This window comes from Phaseolus vulgaris, chromosome 3 (genome assembly GCF_051622355.1).
Source record: "Phaseolus vulgaris cultivar YP4 chromosome 3, ASM5162235v1, whole genome shotgun sequence".
In the NCBI taxonomy this organism is placed as follows: Eukaryota; Viridiplantae; Streptophyta; class Magnoliopsida; order Fabales; family Fabaceae; genus Phaseolus; species Phaseolus vulgaris.
In genome coordinates this window covers 28,319,963-28,330,340 of record NC_143500.1, presented here as the reverse complement: position 1 = coordinate 28,330,340, position 10,378 = coordinate 28,319,963, and the positions used below count along the sequence as shown (strand labels likewise).

General features: G+C 32.4%; 1 protein-coding gene across 2 annotated transcripts; it reads left to right on the top strand.

Moving 5' to 3' along the window:
- The first annotated feature begins 1,078 nt into the window (after window positions 1–1,078).
- Window positions 1,079–8,668, top strand: PPDK (pyruvate orthophosphate dikinase). 2 transcript variants are annotated; one of them, XM_068607319.2, is made up of 20 exons: window positions 1,079–1,386; window positions 1,680–1,924; window positions 2,984–3,040; window positions 3,290–3,523; window positions 3,964–4,101; window positions 4,272–4,434; window positions 4,548–4,783; window positions 4,905–5,033; window positions 5,137–5,316; window positions 5,524–5,661; window positions 5,877–6,041; window positions 6,130–6,291; window positions 6,384–6,473; window positions 6,676–6,992; window positions 7,131–7,260; window positions 7,491–7,619; window positions 7,846–7,983; window positions 8,064–8,141; window positions 8,230–8,321; window positions 8,407–8,668. In XM_068607319.2, exons 2-20 carry the CDS (start codon window positions 1,694–1,696, stop codon window positions 8,447–8,449), a joined length of 2,850 nt encoding a protein of 949 aa, XP_068463420.1. In that variant the 5' UTR covers window positions 1,079–1,386; window positions 1,680–1,693; the 3' UTR covers window positions 8,450–8,668. The 2 variants fall into 2 exon arrangements, with proteins under 2 accessions (XP_068463420.1, XP_068463419.1); XM_068607318.2 differs by having other exon boundaries at window positions 1,137–1,386; window positions 1,675–1,924.
- The last annotated feature ends 1,710 nt before the right edge of the window (window positions 8,669–10,378 follow it).

Here is a 10,378-nt window from a genome sequence, read left to right as displayed (position 1 = left end):
TTGGATCTAAAGTATATTCCACTCGACCTTCCTGGGTCCCACAACACTTTTCAGTCACCACCATTCTTATTTCTAGACCAAAAAAAATATAGTAATATAACATTTTGGAACTTTATCACCCAATTTGGATACCATTCATTATTCAAATAAAATGTTGTTAATTAATTTAATATTAATATTTTGAAAAAAATTAAACATTTATATTTTCTATCCAATGTAATAATTAAATGATCTTTTTAAAACTGCGGATGTAACTTATTTATTTTTGTTTAGACAAGTTTAAAAAACTCCAACATGTTATTTTTTAAGTATGCGATCAAATTGAGTCTCGAGTTTATTGATAAGAAAACGTATTAGTTAAAAAAATATAAGTCTTTTCAATAAGGGTAACTATCTAATTAATTAATATTTATCCAATTCAAAAATATCTTAATCTAGACCGAACCATGCTTTAAAAAAATAAATAAAAATAATTTAATAATTTATGAAAAATAATTTATTTTTTTATTAAAAACATTTATAAAGATAGTTATTCAAATATATCCAAATAATAAATAAAATAGAACCACTCAAATTTAATAGTTGTTTTAGGTTTGACAGCGAAATATTATTTATATTTGTGAAAAATTATGCAGCAATTAAAGGTCAAAAAGTGTGGTTAAGAACATTTTAAATCTAAATTAATTTTTATTATTTATTAATATAGATAAGTAGATGATTTTTTTGGGAGAAGGATTGAAGATAAGTTTCATAATTATCTAGAAGACTCCTTATTGCGGAAAAACTACGAACTGTTTACCTTCGAATTATTGAAGCCACATCTTAGTAATTATTTTAAGAAATAATATATCACATATCATATTAAATATAAAAAATTTAAATAATTCTTTAGTTTTGAATTTAATTTTTTCGAAATAAATAAATAAAAATTGTGCATCTTGAAATTTCTCATTTATTTTCTGAAAAAAAATGGTTAGAAGGACAAAACATGAGTTTTATTCATTTAGGACTCCTTTGCTTCAATTATTGTGCCACGTACCCTTATCCTGCGCGAGACAAAGGGCAAACTTGATAATTCATAGAAAAACAAACTCTTTTTTGAAGAAAATAAAAACATTAAAACTGTTATACAGTCTAACAAAAACGCTGACATGTCTGAATAACTTAGTCAAAAGTTTAACTATGAAGAGGAATTTGTTCATAACCATATTTTGGACCACTCATTTCTCATCATATTTGGCTATTAAAACTTTGGAATATAACAAAAAAACAGAACAGAGAGAAAAGAGGGAGGGAAAATTTCAACTTCCATTTCCATTTTTGAGAACCTTCTGTGAGTATTAACTATAAACAAAGCCCTTCCTCCTCCTTTTTTTCTATCTTCAGGTACGTTAAATTTGATTACATGATCACTATGCAGCTAATCTGACTTGTTAACACTCTTCATCTTTTTTGTATTTTTTTAAGACCTCGTTTATTTAGATCATTCAAGAAAAAAAAAACATGCCTTTCTCTCGCTTTGATCTTGTTTATTTTTTCTTCTTGTGGGGTGGAACAAGTTTCTGATAAACTGAATATGAATATCTAATCTGGTATATGTGTGTTGTCTGCATGAAAATTGTTCCATACAAGTAAGAAAAAAAATGAATGAATTGGTTGTGTGATTTGGTGTAGAGTAGGAGATAGAAGAAAGATGTCTTCCATAGTGAAAGGCATATTCATAAGGAGCAGAGGAGATGATATTAATAATATGGTCTGGAATGGGAAGAAGAAATATGTGAAGCACAGTGAAGTTGTTGTGGTTGGTGGAAGAAGAAGCACAAAATCAAACAGCATCACAGCATGGAACATAGGTAGAAGATCATATCACTCTCCAATACGTGGCCAAGCAATTCTTACCCCACCCACCCCCACCACCAAAAAGGTACATTCATAATTCAGAAAAACTGAATATATCCATTTTTTTAAGAATAATTTCAAGTTATATTACCATGATTTATCCATTATATTCTATCAGATTGATTTTTGCTACTCACACACTGTGCAAGCAAATGAATATACATGCATATCAGATGAAGGAAAAATGACTTTTAAACATCTTGGGGTGTTATAATATTCTTTTACTTTTTCACATAATGTAGAGAGAAAATGAGTTATAATTAAATGTAATAATAAATTATTAAAGTAAAGCGTTAGATTTTGAAAAATATATGCAATTTATTTTAACTCTAATCTAATTGTGGAAGATATCCATGAAAGAAAAAGAAAAACTTATTGTACCTTCCATTCCTTTCATAACGACTTTTCTAGAATATTCTGTGTATTCTAAAAAGTCTATTTCAAAATGAAGAAGGTGCTACAAAATTTTATAAGGTGCAAAAAGAAACAAGTGAGTTGATGACAAGATGCACCCATAAGAGACCCAAGTTTGTTTGTTTTAACACAAAAAATCTCAGAACTCAAATTATAATGTAAGGCCCAAATATTAATAAGGCTGAACTCCGTCCACGTCAATAAAAAAATATCCAAGTGAACTTACTATTCAAAGGAAGTTTTTCAACTTAATATTTACATTTTTATTGAATAGAAATTAACTAAAAATGGACCAAACAATAGAAATTAAATAACTGATAAAATATTTAATCTCAACTTGTTTATAATCAAATTTATAAAAACTCCTGTAAATAGTAAATTGATAAATAAGTAACCTTTTTTAATAAACAATAAATTTTTAAAAATTACTTATTTTAAATTTAAATTCAAAATGAATTTTCTCAACAAATCATTAAATAAGTGATCAGTCAAGTTATTTACTTCAATGCACGAGGGAAACAATGATATCATAATAAAATCGGAATTGTCCTCTTCCCCCATAACTATGTGAATATGTCATTTGACCACACTTTTAAAAGTAAGCTTGTCACTTTATGATAATAATGTGGAGTGGGGTGTAGCTAATGTTTTTTGAGTTTGTTTTAAACAGCAGGTATTCACTTTTGGCAAAGGTACAAGTGAAGGAAACAAGGCCATGAAGTCCTTGGTAAGCATACATTGATCTTTCACATTTTAAAAAGAAATGCTGCTTAATATCATTTATTCGCTGCTGAGCAATTTCCATTTATGATTAATATGTCATTCAATTAATAATAAAACATGTTACATCTTTGTCATTCATACTATTTACTTATTTATTCATGCAAGATGATAAAACATGTACACATGTTAAGCAAAATGAGGGCTACTTTTTTCCCTTTAAATTGATCAACAGTTGCATGTTTGTTAATTACAGTTGGGAGGAAAGGGAGCCAACCTGGCAGAAATGGCAACCATTGGCTTATCTGTGCCTTCTGGATTCACTATATCAACGGAAGCATGCCAAGAATATCAACAGAATGGAAAGAAGCTACCAAATTGCTTGTGGGAGGAGGTACTTGAAGGCTTGGTTTTTGTGGAGAATGAAATGGGAGCCAATCTTGGAAATCCTTCAAAACCTCTTCTACTCTCAGTTCGCTCTGGTGCTGCGGTAGGAAGTAATTGGGTTTTGTTTTTTTTCTGTATTCTTGTTAAGTGCCTCATCCTAGGATCACATTTGGAATTTGGATTCAGCTTTATATGTAAAGGGCCTAAAGAAAAATGAGTACCACCAATAAGCATAAGCTACTTATTTTGACATTGACATTGGTTTCCAAATGATGGAACAACATGCAAGAAAATGAACTTTTTTGTCACTAGCATTGATTACACTCGAGCTGTAAAGCTCTTGATTCAAGAAAATAGCAATCTTTTCTTTTAATCTTCGATAATAGTATGTTAATTTAAGTTGTAGAGAGGAAATTCACTTTCTATGATTGTTGAAACATCCACTTCTATTTATTAGTGTATTCGAATTTGATTTAACTCTGATTCTTTTATGGTGTGTGTGACATGTTTATATCCTAAACTTGTTTTCCTTGCATTTTCTAGATTTCCATGCCTGGGATGATGGACACAGTTCTCAACCTAGGATTGAATGATGAAGTGGTTGTCGGGTTGGCAGCAAAAAGTGGAGAGCGGTTTGCTTATGATTCTTATAGACGTTTCTTAGACATGTTTGGAGATGTTGTGAGTGGTTCTTTTACACCCTCTGCTTTGCTTTGTGTTGGCTTACTTTTCTAGACTGTCGACCTTTCTTTAGCATCTAAAACTAAACGAATTGAAAACTAGAATCCCTCAGTCAATGCGTATGTCTTCCATTGCTTTTGTTTCCAACTGTTCTTTTATGTTTCATTTAGGTATTGGACATTCCACACTCGTTATTTGAGGACAAGTTAGAAAAGCTAAAAAGTACAAGAGGTGTTAAACTTGACACTGATCTTACTGCCCATGATCTCAAAGATCTTGTTGAGCAGTACAAGAATGTGTACCTTGAAGCCAGGGGAGAAAAGTTTCCCTCAGGTGCTCTCACACCAACTTCTTCACTATTTGTTGTGATATATTCTCATCATCCAAGCCATTGTTTATAAGAAAAAAAAAATTCGCTTATCCTTCTTATTCATTTACTAATGCAGATCCAAAGAAGCAGTTAGAATTAGCTGTTAAAGCTGTTTTTAATTCTTGGGATAGCCCAAGGGCAATTAAGTATCGGAACATTAATCAAATAACTGGGCTAAAGGGAACTGCTGTAAACATTCAGTCCATGGTGTTTGGTAACATGGGGAATACTTCTGGAACTGGCGTCCTTTTCACGAGAAATCCAAGCACTGGTGAAAACAAACTTTATGGCGAATTTCTAATTAATGCTCAGGTTACATGTGATCTACTTATTCTTTCTCCCATGTCATTATCATATCCGTTAACTTGTGGATGGTATCAATTACTCTTGATGTTGATGCTTCAGCAAATAAATACTGAATTGTTTTTGTTAGGGAGAGGATGTAGTTGCTGGAATCAGGACACCTCAAGATTTGGAGATCATGAAATCTTGCATGCCAGAAGCTTATAAGGAACTCGTGGAGAATTGTGAAGTTCTAGAGAAACATTACAAGGATATGATGGTAAAATTTAATCTATGTATATATTTCTTTTACTTTTATAATTTATACTAATTGTATAAATAGACCGATAGACAAACCTTCTGAAATTGCAATTATATTGTAGGATATTGAGTTCACTGTCCAAGAAAATAGGTTGTGGATGTTGCAATGTCGAAGCGGAAAACGTACTGGTAAAGGTGCGGTTAAAATAGCCGTAGATATGGTTAATGAGGGGCTTGTTGGCATTCGTTCTGCAATCAAAATGGTAGAGCCACAGCATCTTGATCAACTTCTCCACCCACAGGTATATACTTGTCCTACCATCATCCATTTATCATGTTCCTTTGACTTCCTTCTACACATAGGAAAATGTTGACGTTGATTTTAAGAAAATACATTTTATAACTTGTTATTAGAAAAGGAAGTATTTAATGTGATGAATCTTTTCTTTTCCTATAAAAGGTTAATTAGTACTAGGCGTGCATTAACTGCTCTAAATTTATTTGGTTAGTTTGAGGATCCATCTACTTACAAGGACAAAATCATTGCCACTGGTTTGCCTGCATCCCCTGGAGCCGCAATAGGGCAGGTGGTGTTCACTGCTGACGATGCTGAAGAATGGCATGCACAAGGAAAGAGTGTTATCCTGGTAATCCTTTTTTCACTTTATCATTTTCTTGTTCTTAATCTTTTTGTTCGCTTTCTTGATAATGTACCTGCCTAGTTTTAGCTAGAAAAATCCAGGGTTGACTTAGCGAAATATGGTTGGGATGTAAATGCTGTCGTTGATTTAGTAACATTTATGGTTGGGCTGAACGAGGAATCCATTAACAAACATTAAATGCTATTGCAATCTTGTTGAAGGTGAGGAATGAGACAAGTCCAGAGGATGTTGGAGGCATGCACGCAGCTACTGGAATCTTGACGGCTAGAGGTGGTATGACATCTCATGCTGCTGTTGTAGCCCGTGGATGGGGAAAGTGTTGCGTGTCTGGTTGCTCTGATATCCGTGTAAATGATGCTGAGAAGGTAAACTTGGATTTTCCATTTATGTAATATATATACTAATAAAAGATCTTCATGTTGTGGTTATGAATAATCTTTATTGATAATGTAGGTGGTTGTAATTGGGGATAAAGTGATAGCAGAAGGAGAATGGCTCTCACTGAATGGATCAACAGGTGAGGTGATACTGGGAAAGCAACCACTTTCTCCTCCGGCTCTAAGCGATGATTTAGGAACTTTCATGTCCTGGGCAGATGAAATAAGGCATCTGAAGGTGATGCGTGTTCTTTATCTGCTGCAGAAGTTGAGTTGAATAAAAAAACTTGTTTTCTATGAATTCTCTAATATGTTGTTGTCTATTATCAGGTTATGGCAAATGCTGACTCTCCTGAAGATGCAGTAACAGCTAGAAAAAATGGTGCTCAAGGGATTGGACTTTGCAGGACAGAGCATATGGTACAACAAACATACAACTCCTTGTTATATCTAAATAAAAAATGTGAATGAATACCTTGGATAATTGTATCTAGTATCCTCTTTATAAGCTAAAGGTTTAGCCTTTTCCCTATGAATCCAAATTGAAACGAACTTTTCTATTCTTTTTTACTTATCAACATACGGTAGTTACAAATTATATTATTACTTTGGTGTGTTGTAGTTTTTTGCTTCGGACGAGAGGATAAAGGCGGTGAGAATGATGATAATGGCGGATACACAAGAGAAGCGGAAAGCTGCACTAGACCTGTTGCTACCTTATCAAAGATCAGATTTCGAGGGGATATTTCGTGCAATGGATGGTCTGCCAGTAACAATACGATTGTTAGATCCTCCACTTCATGAATTTCTTCCAGAGGGTGACCTGGAACACATTGTCAGCGAACTAACTTCTGAGACAGGAATGAAGGAAGACGAAATATTCTCCAGGATAGAAAAGTTATCAGAAGTGAACCCCATGCTCGGTTTTCGTGGCTGCAGGTTTGTCCTTCTCATCTCATAGTTCTTGTGTTGTGTGTGACACAAAACTGCAATTTGTCCGTGTCTTATATGACCCATCAGGGAGTTCATGCTTGATTTGCAATTCCTCATGTTTGACAATTGAAATTCTGTGAACAGGCTGGGAATATCATACCCAGAACTGACTGAGATGCAGGCCCGTGCAATCTTTCAGGCTGCTGTTTCAGTGAAAGCCCATGGTATTACCGTTCTTCCAGAGATAATGGTTCCACTTATCGGTACACCTCAGGTATGGTCCTTTTCTTACATATTAATTCACATGCATCTAATCACGCGTACTAATAATTTATGAGAAAAATCTCTGCATGTCATACTTTGAAAAATTGCCTTGCATGTTATACTTTCTCCTTAATTATTAGCCTCTTGAAATACGATGTGAATCAGTTGGTTTTGATCTTAATGAAGCCCCTCTGATTTAATGATTACACTATATAATTCCCCTAAATTTTTAATTGGCAGGAATTAAGGCATCAAGTGAGGTTAATAAGGAATGTTGCTGATAAAGTGTTGTCTGAGATGGGTTCTTCTTTAAGCTATAAGGTTGGGACCATGATTGAAGTTCCAAGGGCTGCACTAGTTGCAGAAGAGGTAACATTTATATCCCGATGTCTTGAAGATTCAACCTGGAACTCCAAATAAAATATTCAAGAAAGACATAAAGAAAAACAGTCTTGTTTTGCATTTACTTTTGTTCTACCTGTACATTGTAATCATGAACCCTTTTGTAGATTTATAATTGCAGCGTAGGAGTTAAAAGGAACATTTGTCCTTTTTTGTTATTTACACTTTCTCATCTTATAATGGATTCATCTAGATTGCAAAGGAAGCAGAGTTCTTTTCATTCGGAACCAATGACCTTACTCAAATGACATTTGGATATAGTAGAGACGATGTTGGAAAATTTCTTCCCATCTACCTCTCCAGTGGGATTCTGCAGCATGATCCATTCGAGGTTAGTTGCTTGATGTTTGTTTCGCCATTTACATATAATGAAGGACGGTTGCTGAATTAAAATTTTGAGAATAATTGCAGGTACTTGACCAGAAAGGTGTGGGTCAACTCATCAAGATGTGTACAGAAAAGGGTCGTGCTGCTAGAAAAAACCTAAAGGTAATAGAAATTTAAATTAATTTTTTTGGTTAGACATCTTATTGGTACAATATAAGAAATGGAGATAAAACACTATATTGATTATCAGGTTGGAATATGTGGAGAGCATGGTGGGGAGCCTTCTTCTGTTGCATTCTTTGCAAAAATTGGACTTGACTATGTTTCATGTTCTCCATTTAGGTCAGATTTTGAGTTCAACAATATCAGAAAATGAAAATTTTATATTATGCAATGTCAAACTGAAACTATGAGGACACCTTTGCAGGGTTCCAATTGCTAGGCTTGCGGCAGCTCAAGTTGCAGCTTAAGAAACAATTGCCTGCATCTGAAGCATACCAGAGAGAGGATGGATTCACTCTCTACAACAACTTGTAAATAACTGTTTCCGTTTTTTTTTTTCTCAAACTAGTGTAATTTTTTTTTTGGTATTTCCAATATGAATAATTATTTTTTATTTTCAAAATAGATAAATGTCAATCGCAATGGAGATTTAGATAGAATAAAATGGTGAATCATTGAAGATCGTACATAGAATTTACGCTTTCTAACTAAAATCGTATTCTATATATACGATTTTAATATTAAAATATATTTCAACATATTAATTTTTTTTAAAAAAATCGTATATATAAAATACTATTTCAACATACGTTTATATATAATAATATATAAAATTAAAAGAATTGTATAATAAATATGTTTTAAATATTTTAATATATGTTTTAGTATTTAAAATAGAAATAGAAATAATATAATATTAGATAAATTTAATTTATATATAATTAAAGAAAATTAAATTTTAGTATTTAAAATAATAATAATAATAGAAAATTAGATAAATTTAATTTACTATTACAACTTTTTATATATATAATAAAAGAAAATTATAATTTTATAAAAAATTTAACTAAATAAGTTTTAATAAAATAATTTTCATTATATATAATTAAAAAAAGATGAACTTTTATTATATATAATTAAAAAATTAAATATAACTTTTTGGATTTTATTATATTAAAATTATTTTGATTTTTTAATAAATTTAAAAAATTTATTCGGAAAGCTAAAACAGAATCGAAAATGAATAAATTTAAGAAGAACATTAAAGTTTGACATTAATTGAAAACACACAAGCATGACAAATTAATTTAAAGATTACATAATTTAACAACCTAAACATGAACAAACTATTTGTTGGTCGATAACAATGCATGGTAGGAGTTAGATGAAATGTGTAAGGTGGTGTCATTGTTAAAGTACCAAACATTTGCGATTGACTTGGAGAAAAAATATTTCCTTGCGATGGACCTAGAGAAAAAATATTTCCCTGCAATGGAAAATTGATGTAAGTTGATGACACTTGTTGGTAGAGAAATTGGGCAAACATGTTGTGGTGGTCTATAAAGCTAAATATTTGTGGTGGTCTATAAAGCTAAATATTTGTGGTGGTTGATTGGGGGATTGAAATTGAACTTGTTGTTCAAATTGTGCAACATTTGATGAAAACACAACATGATGAGGGTGGCCTTCGGAATAGTGTGGTTGACTATCGGGTGACATGTCGTACTTTTTGTTTAAAAAAATAATTAATGTACGAATTTAAAAAAAATGTACGGTTTTTAAAAAATAACAATATCAAATTGGTACAAACTAAACTTACATCATCTTCAGATGTGTCTATAGATGAGACATAACGAATGGTATGAGTGATGTACCATTGCATGTAAGTTGATTCATCACGCAAATGACTGTTTCCGTGAAATGGCACTCCCTCAATTAAACGGTTTTGTCGGTCATTCCACATTGTTATCCACCTCTGATGATATTATGGCCAGTACCTATTTGATCTCCCACGCATGTCTTGTTTGTGAACTTCATTGAGGTTGAATGAGTCGTGTGGAATGGGTTGTCGATACCCGAATTGTCGCATCACCCGATCTGCTTGATGAAATTCAACAGTTGCAAAACAAATTAAAGGTACAACCGCCCGACTTAAAACTACCACATCAATTGTAATTAAACCACTAATTTGAGGTCGTCGATATGGAGTCCACAAAAGCTATCAACAACAGGAAATAACATTATTAATTTGTTGGATTAGTCAGAAAAAAAATTAGTTGTTAGACGATGAAAAAGATAACTTGTTTTGGTTGCAGCTAATCTAGCATTTTCCGGATTTCAAACACGCTTGTTGCACTCGTGCTTGATCGATGGAAATTTCGAGTCCACCTACTATC

Excerpts from the sequence above, each read along its gene's own strand:
- PPDK (XM_068607319.2), top strand. The coding sequence starts at position 1,694 with ATGTCTTCCATAGTGAAAGGCATATTCATAAGGAGCAGAGGAGATGAT. Across the intron at positions 5,034-5,136 it reads AACATTACAAGGATATGATG|GATATTGAGTTCACTGTCCA; the intron begins GTAAAATTTAAT and ends ATTATATTGTAG. Across the intron at positions 6,292-6,383 it reads ATGAAATAAGGCATCTGAAG|GTTATGGCAAATGCTGACTC; the intron begins GTGATGCGTGTT and ends GTCTATTATCAG.